The 12963-nt window shown below is 44.8% G+C and overlaps 1 protein-coding gene across 1 annotated transcript in view; it reads right to left on the reverse strand.

Annotated features, from left to right (window-relative positions):
* Positions 1-1995: 1995 nt before the first annotated feature.
* Positions 1996-12963, reverse strand: part of LOC143298877 (uncharacterized) — a 17883-nt gene continuing 6915 nt past the window's right edge. The window contains exons 4-7 of the mRNA XM_076611881.1: positions 12074-12188; positions 9686-9834; positions 3854-4089; positions 1996-3119 (exon numbers count right to left, since the gene is read on the reverse strand). Coding sequence (XP_076467996.1) covers positions 2482-3119; positions 3854-4089; positions 9686-9834; positions 12074-12188 — 1138 coding nt within the window. The 3' untranslated portion in view covers positions 1996-2481. The remainder of the gene's footprint in view (positions 3120-3853; positions 4090-9685; positions 9835-12073; positions 12189-12963) is intronic.

Below are 12963 nucleotides of genomic sequence, written 5' to 3' on the forward strand. Positions count from 1 at the left end.
CTCTTTTCCACCGATCCTGTTTCTCGATTTTCTTTCAAAAGACATGATATACCTTTGCTTCTGTTTATAATGTCCGCAATGCGTTGTGCCCGAAAACCATCGTGAAATAACTTCGCGATAAGGTTTTTCTCGTCGACTGTCATTTTTCTGTCGCCTTTCGCCATCTTCGCAAAATTAGATCTGCGCTTGATCTACCAGACGACAGCAGAAACGTCTGCTACAAGCAGAAAGCTAGATGAGAGTACTTTCCCTTTAACTAGATTTGAAGCCAAAAGTAACTTGCAAAGTGCCATTTTCAAGCTGACATCTGAAAGCGTTTGTTTCAGCCACATCGCCGCCATGTTAAAAGTTGCGACATTTTTGGCATGGGGCTGTAGTGGAATGTGCCTAACATTTGATCGAGAGCCGTGGAAGCAAAAGACCCGTCTAAAACATCACATTGTAAACCTGAGAATGAGTATTTAACAAATACACGTGCATCATATGTTTTGCTAATAATATGTTGAGATTATAATGCCACTGCAGTGGTGTTGTACCTTTCAAATAAAGAGCAAGACGTCCAGCACACCAGCACGTGTCTGTCAGATTCTGCTGCCGGAAGCTTTTGATACGAGCCTGTAAACGGGGAATAACTCTGTTCATACTTTTGACGTGCGCAGTTAACATTTAAACCGGGTTCTCTCTCTTTTGTGTGTGTGTGTGTGTGTGTTGTTGTTTTTTTGTTTTTGATTGTTTGCAACTACAACCTTATTCTTTCACCGTGAGAGTGATTCCAGGACATGAAAACCATGGAGCTGACTATCTCAGTCAGGCTACATATTGATAATAATTTCATATGGAATATTATCTTGTTGTGGGGGTTGTGTTATTATTATTGCGCTCGACACTTTAATTACTACTCCCTCAGAAGGTAGGTGTGACCTGTACTATTATTTGACGCAACACAAAATGACGTCAATGTCGTATATCGTGCTGTGCAGAATAAAGATTTCATTGTTTGCATTTAAGCGAGTTAAATGGGCGGGTGGGACCGTAAAAGTACTTGTATATAAGCGAATTTGCATATATGCGAGTTGCTTTTAACCGAGTTTTTACAAGTGAAAAAAAGAAGGCTCTCAGCCGGGACCCCCAAAATCGCTTGCATATAGCCGAGTTTTCTTTTAAGCGAGTTGCATATATCCGAGTTATACTGTATCCTTCCATTGTGCCAAGCAGGAAATGGTCTTCGTGACGTCACCTTCACACAGCATGCTGCGTCATATCTCCTTCCATTGTGCCCAGCAGGAAATGATGTTCGTGACGTCACCTTCACACAGCATGCTGCGTCATATCTCCTATTGTGTCCAGCAGGAAATGGTCTTCGTGACGTCACCTTCACACAGCATGCTGCGTCATATCTCCTTCCATTGTGCCCAGCAGGAAATGATGTTCGTGACGTCACCTTCACACAACATGCTGCGTCATATCTCCTTCCATTGTGTCCAGCAGGAAATGGTCTTCGTGACGTCACCTTCACACAACATGCTGCGTCATATCTCCTTCCATTGTGTCCAGCAGGAAATGGTTTTCGTGACGTCACCTTCACACAGCATGCTGCATTATATCCCCTTTTTTCCTCTCCTGTGTGCGCGCGTGCGTGCGTGCGCTGGGTGTATAAGTCACTGTGGTGTGTGTGTGTGTGTGTGTGTGTGTGTGTGGAGTGAAAGCGAGTCCCCATCAGTCAGGTAACAGACTGTTGCTTGTCATTGTAACGATGTCCGTGTTGCATTAACTTACCATGCACAGTATAAGTGTATATGTGATTACAATTGCTTCTTGGTTTTATCCACCACGTGATTTCAATGTAAACTGGACAGCGCTTATTAAATGATTTTACCTTCAGTGTCAGCATTGGCTGAGAGCTTGTGTCTGTGCCTCGTCCCCGCATGTTGGGTGTATGTTTGCAGATAGATAGAGATAGATACAGAGAGAGAGAGAGATGCAAAATGACAAGTCTTTCATATGCAATTCTTTATTGGTCTGACTAGCAGAGATAACATTGACTGGGTCCTCTCAAGTCCAGTCGCAACAAGGCCACTGGTCCGAGTGGTGATGGCAGGTGCTGGTTCCCGACCAGGAGCTTGCAGAGAAGGTAAGGGGTTTGCCCCTGTATCAATCGGCACCATCAGAACACAGGAAAACAGGTACTGGTTTCCAACAAGGAGCCAGTTTCCAACAGCAAAGGGGGGTAAGGGGAACACAGAACTGTAGTCACTTTGGGGTCAGTCCATCAGTGACTGTCTAAAAGCAGCTGGAGTGTCCTGACACTGTGAACAGAACAAGCAGATCCCATTGTACAATGCTCCAGCTAGGAGAAATGGGTACCTCAAAGATCTACGTTTTGGTTCATTTTTCATATTCCACTTCAGCTAGAACCGAGTCATCAGTTACCATTTCCAAGACACACAGCACCTTCGGCAGCAACACGACACGCGATGGGTTCTATCGGCTTTCCTCCAGTCGTGTGAACCTCAGCCTGTCAAAATCGTTGGGGGGCGGTGCCCTCAGGACCAGAGATCTGTACTGTCCGTCTGTCGTATGGAGGTCGCTGAAGGACAACGTGGACCTGGCCACGTCAAAGTCAGCCTGGGAGTAGAAGGCGGTGGTGCCGGTGTACATCACCTCAAAGGTCCAGTCCGTCAGGCCGGGCATCAGGAAGCCCTGCAGCCTCTGGAAGCTCAGCCCCAGCCCGTAGTGGTCCGCCGTGCGGCTGATGACCACTTCCCCGAACAGCGGGTTGCTGTAGGTGCCCGTCATCCTGTGAGGGTGCTGGATCCTGTCGTCCTTCTTCCTGACCTGCCCCTGCATGTCCCCGGGGTCACCTCCCCTGTCCTTGCTCCGCCGTCTCTCCTCCCGGCCTCGCTCCGCCCCCAGGGCACAGGCCGTCGTCTGGTTTAGCCAGGGGGAGTAACCCAGGGCCATGTCGCTCAGCAAGTAGGTAATGGCTCGGAACGCGTCACTTCCGGCGTCAGTCCCCGGACCGTTCGTGGTGACGTACACACCCACGTCGTCATCCGGAAATAGCGTCACGATACTCTCGTAGCCGAACCAGCCGCCCGTGTGGGTCACCTTGGCTTTATCTGCGCGCATACACATACAGTCATAATAGGTCTGCATGCACCCAAGCACACACACACACACACACACACACACACACACACACAGATGGACAGGAAAAAGAAGTGGAAGTGAGTCTTCATTATTGCAGGGAAAACGTGGCCGTGCGAAAAATGTGGAGAAAGCATCCAACAACCTACTGACCATCGTCAGAATGAACTGATAGTTTCTGGGCCCCTTCGTCGCTCAGGAGACATATCTGGAATTTTATATCACAGTAAATGTCATTTCATTCTACGTTTTTAACCAGATCCTTGTAAGAATATACAAGGAAGTGATGTATTGAGAATGAATATCAGTAATAAATACTCAGTTGGATAACGCCTTTTTTCTCTCTATTAGCGCGGTTTTTATATGAAAGACAAAGTTACAAATTATTTGGAGACTAACCATCCATGCGCAGAAATGACGTCATGAAGAGATGTACAACACAGAATGACCAGAACTGACGTCATGAAGAGGTGTACAAAACAATGACCAGAACTGACGTCAGAAAGAGGTGTACAAAACAGAACGACCAAAACTGACGTCAGAAACAGATGTTCAAAACAGAATGACCAAAACTGACGTCAGAGGTGTACAGAACGAACACGGCGGGGCCTTGGACAGAGCCTGCAGGCACACCAAAGGAGATACACGCTATTGCACGGTTCACACACACACAAACACACACACACGCACGCACACAATAGCTCACCCCGATATGTCCCGAGGAACCAGCCAAAGCCATATCCAGAGAAGGTGTCCCCCACAGGCACGTCCTTGTAGCCCCCCTTCACGGGGATGTGTGGCGTCATCATGTCCTGCAGGAGCTGCGAGTCGAGGAGCCTGGCCCCAGAGGGCAGCAGGCCCCCAGACAGCAGGAAGTCCATCCAGCGAGTCATGTCGTCTGCTGACACTGCCAGGCTGCCGCTCGCCTTGCCCTGCCGTAAACTGTCAGCGACACCCACACTTTGTCATCTTCACTATCACTGACAGGACACCCACACTTTGTCATCTACACTATCACTGACAGGACACCCACACTTTGTCATCTTCACTATCACTGACAGGACACCCACACTTTGTCATCTTCACTACTCACTGACAGGACACCCACACTCTGTCATCTACACTATCACTGACAGGACACCCACACTCTGTCATCTTCACTACTCACTGACAGGACACCCACACTCTGTCATCTTCACTATTACTGACAGGACACCCACACTCTGTCATCTTCACTATCACTGACAGGACACCCACACTCTGTCATCTTCACTATCACTGACAGGACACCCACACTCTGTCATCTTCACTATCACTGACAGGACACCCACACTCTGTCATCTTCACTATCACTGACATGTCATCTTCACTATCACTGACAGGACACCTACACTGTCATCTTCATTACTCACTGACAGGACACCCACACTCTGTCATCTACACTATCACTGACAGGACACCCACACTCTGTCATCTACACTATCACTGACAGGACACCCACACTTTGTCATCTTCACTATCACTGACAGGACACCCACACTCTGTCATCTTCACTATCACTGACAGGACACCCACACTTTGTCATCTTCACTATCACTGACAGGACACCCACACTCTGTCATCTTCACTATCACTGACAGGACACCCACACTCTATCATCTTCACTATCACTGACAGGACACCCACACTTTGTCATCTACACTTTGTCATCTTCACTATCACTGACAGGACACCCACACTCTGTCATCTTCACTATCACTGACAGGACACCCACACTCTGTCATCTTCACTATCACTGACAGGACACCCACACTCTGTCATCTTCAGTACTCACTGACAGGACACCCACATTTTGTCATCTTCACTATCACTGACAGGACACCCACACTTTGTCATCTTCACTACTCACTGACAGGACACCCACACTCTGTCATCTTCACTATCACTGACAGGACACCCACACTCTGTCATCCTCACTATCACTGACAGGACACCCACACTCTGTCATCCTCACTATCACTGACATGTCATCTTCACTATCACTGACAGGACACCCACACTGTCATCTTCACTATCACTGACAGGACACCCACACTCTGTCATCTTCACTATTACTGACAGGACACCCACACTCTGTCATCTTCACTATCACTGACAGGACACCCACACTCTGTCATCCTCACTATCACTGACATGTCATCTTCACTATCACTGACAGGACACCCACACTGTCATCTTCACTATCACTGACAGGACACCTATACTGTCATCTTCACTATCACTGAGAGGACACCCACACTTTGTCATCTACACTATCACTGACTTGACACCCACACTTTGTCATCTTCACTATCACTGACAGGACACCCACACTTTGTCATCTTCACTACTCACTGACAGGACACCCACACTTTGTCATCTACACTATCACTGACAGGACACCCACACTTTGTCATCTTCACTACTCACTGACAGGACACCCACACTTTGTCATCTACACTATCACTGACAGGACACCCACACTTTGTCATCTTCACTATCACTGAGAGGACACCCACACTTTGTCATCTTCACTATCACTGACAGGACACCCACACTTTGTCATCTTCACTATCACTGACAGGACACCTACACTGTCATCTTCACTATCACTGACAGGACACCCACACTTTGTCATCTTCACTACTCACTGACAGGACACCCACACTTTTCACACTTTGTCATCTTCATTATCACTGACAGGACACCCATACCGAGGCAACATGACAACCATAGTAGTGGCATGACAATGGCACCATAACAACATGACGTGATAATCGCATCGTTACATGACATCCACATTGAGACATGGCAACCACACCGTGACAACATGACAACCACAGCAGTGACAACAACATGACGACCGCAGCAATGGCAACATGACGACCACAGCAATGACAACAGCAGCAGTGACAACATGACAACCGCAGTACGATGGCGATTATCATGTTTAGGTGTTTTTGTCTTTGGTATGTGAAATATTAAAAAGTCCAACACGATCAGTTTCACTCCACGACAACTTGTCCAGAATTACCCCCAAGGTACTTGATAGTATTGACCTGTTCGACAACTCTCCCTTGATGACCATTTCATCGGTACTAGGATTTTTTCAAACTGTAAACAACAACTAGCTGTTTAGTTTCAGTGAGATTAAAGTGCAGGAAGTATTCATGGCACCAGGTGCTAGGACTGTCGATTTGCTGTCAGCAGTGTGTGTCATTGTTCAGTTAAAGGGCCCGCCCCTCAGGGAACAGCTGGCAGTGACGAGAAGCGGTCTGGAAAGAAATGAAGACAGGTGACACTTCAGACCGAGCATGGATGTCATTCGGGTATCATCAGTTCACCAGGCAGGGAGGTGGCACAATGGGTAAGACGCTAATCTGCCAATACAGTGTCCGTGGGGTTCGGGTCCCGGTCTCGTCCCTTCTCCCAAAGTTTGAATGGAAGCTCAAACTGAATGGCTGGTCATTTGGATGAGACCATAAACCGAGGCATGCACTTGGCCTATTGGAGCACTGAAAAAGAACCCGTGGCAACGAAAGGGTTGTCCTCTGGGTAAATTCTGAAGAACAGTGACAATGTCTGACAGGCACTTGAAGAAAAAGAACAGTGACAATGTCTGACAGATAGTTGAAGAACAGTGACAATGTCTGACAGACAGTTGAAGAAAAAGAACAGTGACAATGTCTGACAGACAGTTGAAGAAAAAGAACAGTGACAATGTCTGACAGACAGTTGAAGTAAAAGAACAGTGACAATGTCTGACAGACAGTTGAAGAACAGTGACAATGTCTGACAGACAGTTGAAGAAAAAGAACAGTGACAATGTCTGACAGAGAGTTGAAGAAAAAGAACAGTGACAATGTCTGACAGACAGTTGAAGAACAGTGACAATGTCTGACAGAGAGTTGAAGAAAAAGAACAGTGACAATGTCTGACACAGTTGAAGAACAGTGACAATGTCTGACAGAGAGTTGAAGAAAAAGAACAGTGACAATGTCTGACACAGTTGAAGAAAAAGAACAGTGACAATGTCTGACAGATAGTTGAAGAACAGTGACAATGTCTGACAGAGAGTTGAAGAAAAAGAACAGTGACAATGTCTGACACAGTTGAAGAAAAAGAACAGTGACAATGTCTGACAGACAGTTGAAGAAAAAGAACAGTGACAATGTCTGACACAGTTGAAGAAAAAGAACAGTGACAATGTCTGACAGAGAGTTGAAGAAAAAGAACAGTGACAATGTCCGACAGACAGTTGAAGAATGGTGACAATGTCTGACAGAGAGTTGAAGAACAGTGACAATGTCTGACAGACAGTTGAAGAACAGTGACAATGTCTGACAGATAGTTGAAGAACAGTGACAATGTCTGACAGACAGTTGAAGAACAGTGACAATGTCTGACAGACAGTTGAAGAACAGTGACAATGTCTGACAGACAGTTGAAGAAAAAGAACAGTGACAATGTCTGACAGACAGTTGAAGAACAGTGACAATGTCTGACAGACAGTTGAAGAAAAGGAACAGTGACAATGTCTGACAGATAGTTGAAGAAAAAGAACAGTGACAATGTCTGACAGACAGTTCAAGAAAAAGAACAGTGACAATGTCTGACAGATAGTTGAAGAAAAAGAACAGTGACAATGTCTGTCAGACAATTGAAGAACAGTGACAATGTCTGACAGACAGTTGAAGAACAGTGACAATGTCTGACAGATAGTTGAAGAACAGTGACAATGTCTGACAGATAGTTGAAGAACAGTGACAATGTCTGACAGACAGTTGAAGAACAGTGACAATGTCTGACAGACAGTTGAAGAAAAAGAACAGTGACAATGTCTGACAGACAGTTGAAGAACAGTGACAATGTCTGACAGACAGTTGAAGAAAAAGAACAGTGACAATGTCTGACAGACAGTTGAAGAACAGTGACAATGTCTGACAGACAGTTGAAGAAAAAGAACAGTGACAATGTCTGACAGACAGTTGAAGAAAAAGAACAGTGACAATGTCTGACAGAGTTGAAGAAAAAGAACAGTGACAATGTCTGACAGACAGTTGAAGAACAGTGACAATGTCTGACAGATAGTTGAAGAATGGTGACTATGTCTGACAGACAGTTGAAGAACAGTGACAATGTCTGACAGATAGTTGAAGAATGGTGACAATGTCTGACAGACAGTTGAAGAACAGTGACAATGTCTGACAGACAGTTGAAGAACAGTGACAATGTCTGACAGACAGTTGAAGAACAGTGACTATGTCTGACAGACAGTTGAAGAACAGTGACAATGTCTGACAGACAGTTGAAGAAAAAGAACAGTGACAATGTCTGACAGAGAGTTGAAGAAAAAGAACAGTGACAATGTCTGACAGACAGTTGAAGAACAGTGACAATGTCTGAAAGACAGTTGAAGAAAAAGAACAGTGACAATGTCTGACACAGTTGAAGAAAAAGAACAGTGACAATGTCTGACAGACAGTTGAAGAAAAAGTACAGTGACAATGTCTGACACAGTTGAAGAAAAAGAACAGTGACAATGTCTGACAGAGAGTTGAAGAAAAAGAACAGTGACAATGTCTGACAGACAGTTGAAGAACAGTGACAATGTCTGACAGATAGTTGAAGAACAGTGACAATGTCTGACAGACAGTTGAAGAAAAAGTACAGTGACAATGTCTGACAGAGAGTTGAAGAAAAAGAACAGTGACAATGTCTGACAGACAGTTGAAGAACAGTGACAATGTCTGAAAGACAGTTGAAGAAAAAGAACAGTGACAATATCTGACAGACAGTCGAAGAACAGTGACAATGTCTGACAGACAGTTGAAGAAAAAGAACAGTGACAATGTCTGACACAGTTGAAGAAAAAGAACAGTGACAATGTCTGACAGACAGTTGAAGAAAAAGAACAGTGACAATGTCTGACACAGTTGAAGAAAAAGAACAGTGACAATGTCTGACAGACAGTTGAAGAAAAAGTACAGTGACAATGTCTGACACAGTTGAAGAAAAAGAACAGTGACAATGTCTGACAGAGAGTTGAAGAAAAAGAACAGTGACAATGTCTGACAGACAGTTGAAGAACAGTGATAATGTCTGACAGATAGTTGAAGAACAGTGACAATGTCTGACAGACAGTTGAAGAAAAAGTACAGTGACAATGTCTGACAGATAGTTGAAGAACAGTGACAATGTCTGACAGATAGTTGAAGAACAGTGACAATGTCTGACAGATAGTTGAAGAACAGTGACAATGTCTGACAGACAGTTGAAGAAAAAGAACAGTGACAATGTCTGACAGAGAGTTGAAGAAAAAGAACAGTGACAATGTCTGACAGACAGTTGAAGAATAGTGACAATGTCTGACAGATAGTTGAAGAATAGTGACAATGTCTGACAGGCAGTTGAAGAAAAAGTACAGTGACAATGTCTGACAGACAGTTGAAGAACAGTTACAATGTCTGACAGACAGTTGAAGAAAACTATGTCTCACTCGAAAAGACTTTTGTCCACCTCCATTTGTGAGCCGCGGATTCTCTGGTAGGGACGTGCCATCCTTGGTGACGTCACATTGACGTCCTCCCACAGCACGGCCGAGTCCCCCATTCCCAGTGGTGCCAAAAGTCGCTCCTTCAACAGTTTCTGAAAGACAATGTGACAAAATTAAAGGTTTCTCCTTTTTTCTCCTACTCTTACTGAAGTGACTGAGTGCTGAAACACGTGATAACTGAAGTGAGTGTGTGCAGAAACACGTGATAACTGAAGTGAGTGTGTGCAGAAACACGTGCTAACTGAAGTGAGTGTGTGCAGAAACACGTGATAACTGAAGTGAGTGTGTGCAGAAACACGTGCTAACTGAAGTGAGTGTGTGCAGAAACATTTGATAACTGAAGTGAGTGTGTGCAGAAACACGTGATAACTGAAGTGACTGAGTGCAAAAACACGTGATAACTGAAGTAACTGTGTGGAAAAACACGTGATAACTGAAGTGAGTGTGTGCAGAAAAACGTGATAACTGAAGTGAGTGTGTGGAAAAACACGTGATAACTGAAGTGAGTGTGTGCAGAAAAACGTGATAACTGAAGTGAGTGTGTGCAGAAACACGTGCTAACTGAAGTGAGTGTGTGCAGAAACATTTGATAACTGAAGTGAGTGTGTGCAGAAACACGTGGTAACTGAAGTGACTGTGTGCAGAAACACGTGACAATTGAAATGACTGTGTGCAGAAACACGTGATAACTGAAGTGACTTTTAGCAGAAAAACATGATAGCTGAAGTGACGGTTAGCAGAAACACGCAATAAGTGAAGTTACTGTGACGTCAGTGGCTGTATGTGTCAGACGTTATGACCTCAGTGGTTGTGACGCAATAACTGAAGTAAAGTTTAGGACAAACACGTGATAACTGAACACGTGATAACTGAAGTGACTGTATAGAGAAACACGCGATAACTGAAGTGACTGTGTAGAGAAACACGTGATAACTGAAGTGACTGTGAGCAGAAACACGTGATAACAGAAGTGACTGTGTAGAGAAACACGCGAAAACTGAAGTGACTGTGTAGAGAAACACGTGATAACTGAAGTGACTGTGTGCAGACACATGTGATAACTGAAGTGACTCTGTAGAGAAACGCGATAACTGAACACCTGATAACTGAAGTGACTGTGTAGGAAAACACGTGATAACTGAAGTGACTGTGTAGAGAAACGCGTGATAACTGAAGTAAATGTGCAGAAACAAGTGATAATTGAACTCGTGATAACTGAAGTGACTGTGTACAGAACCACGTGAAAACTGAAGTGACTGTGTGCAGAAACACGTGATAATTGAAGTGACTGTGCGCAGAAACACGTGATAACTGAACACGTGATGACTGAAGTGACTGTGAGCAGAAACACGTGACAACTGAAGTGACTGTGTGCAGAAACACGTGATAATTGAAGTGACTGTGTGCAGAAACACGTGATAACTGAAGTGACTGTGTGCAGAAACACGTGATAACTGAACACGTGATGACTGAAGTGACTGTGTGCAGAAACACGTGAAAACTGAATTGATTATGTGCAGAAACACGTGAAAACTGAAGTGACTGTGTAGGAAAACACGTGATAACTGAAGTGACTGTGTACAGAAACACGTGAAAACTGAAGTGACTGTAGAGAAACACGTGATAACTTAAGTGACTGTGTAGAAAAACGCATGATAACTGAAGTGACTGTGTGCAGAAACACGTGAAAACTGAAGTGACTGTAGAGAAACACGTGATAACTTAAGTGACTGTGTAGAAAAACGCATGATAACTGAAGTGACTGTGTGCAGAAACACGTGAAAACTGAAGTGACTGTAGAGAAACACGTGATAACTTAAGTGACTGTGTAGAAAAACGCGTGATAACTGAAGTAAATGTGCAGAAACACGTGATAACTGAAGTGACTGTAGAGAAACACATGATAACTGAAGTGACTGTGTGCAGAAACACGTGATAACTGAACACGTGATGACTGAAGTGACTGTGTGCAGAAACACGTGCTAACTGAAGTGGCTGTGTTCAGAAACACTTGGTAACTGAAGTGACTGTGTAGAGAAACACATGATAACTGAAGTGACTATGTACAGAAACACGTGATAACTGAAGTGACTGTGTGTAGAAACACGTGATAACTGAAGTGACTGTGTAGAGAAACACGTGATAACTGGAGTGACTGTGTGCAGAAACACGTGATAACTGAAGTGACTGTGTGCAGAAACACGTGATAACTGAAGTGACTGTGTGCAGAAACACGTAATAACTGAAGTGACTGTGTAAACACGTGATAACTGAAGTGACTGTGTGCAGAAACACGTGATAACTGAAGTGACTGTGTGCAGAATCACGTACCTTCCAAGTGTCTCCCAGCAGGTACTCCGTGACGTCAGAAGCCAGGGAATAGATCCAGTTGTTGTAATTCCAGTAGCGTCTGAAGGGCAGGACGGCTGGCAGATTGCGCAGTTCCCTGCAGACAGTGCATGGTAATGTGGTGCTCATGGTAACACGATTGGCGGTTGGCTTGGCTTGGTACTGTGTGCTGTTGTGTTGGTCTGGACTGAACTCTATTCTATTCTCGGCAGAACGTTTTTGTTTCCGTGTGATAACTATTGAAGCTGAACAGGTGCACTCAGAACAGCCGGCAACACTCGTTAGTCCACAGATAATCAGCACAAGTCAAACTGCTGAGGTCATAACGTCTGACACATACAGCCACTGACGTCACAACCACTGAGGTCATAACGTCTGACACATACAGCCACTGAGGTCATAACGTCTGACACATACAGCCACTGAGGTCATTACGTCTGACACATACAGCCGCTGACGTCACATACTAACCGACCCAGTGGAGTAGTGGACTATCGGTGATATGTCCGCATTGGAAGAGCGAGAATCAATCCCACACACGGCATATTTTCTCCCCTCCAATTGTCCTTGATTGGTGGTCTGGATGCTAGTCATTGGGTTGAGATAATAACTGAGGTCCCATGTGTTTCATGCATTTAGCGCACGTAAAAGAACCCATGACAACAAAATGGTTGTACCCAGCAAAATCCTTCAGAAAAATCCATTTTGAAAGGAAAACAAATGCATTTACAGGCATGAAAAAAAAATGGCGAAGTCCGTGTAGCGACGCTCTCCCTGGCCCAATCCCACCCTCCACCTTAACTTGGCCCTGGACATGTTGCCACCCCCCACCCCATCCCACCCTCCACCTTAACTTGGCCCTGGACATGTTG

Source organism: Babylonia areolata, chromosome 24, assembly GCF_041734735.1.
Source record: "Babylonia areolata isolate BAREFJ2019XMU chromosome 24, ASM4173473v1, whole genome shotgun sequence".
Taxonomy (NCBI): domain Eukaryota; kingdom Metazoa; phylum Mollusca; class Gastropoda; order Neogastropoda; family Buccinidae; genus Babylonia; species Babylonia areolata.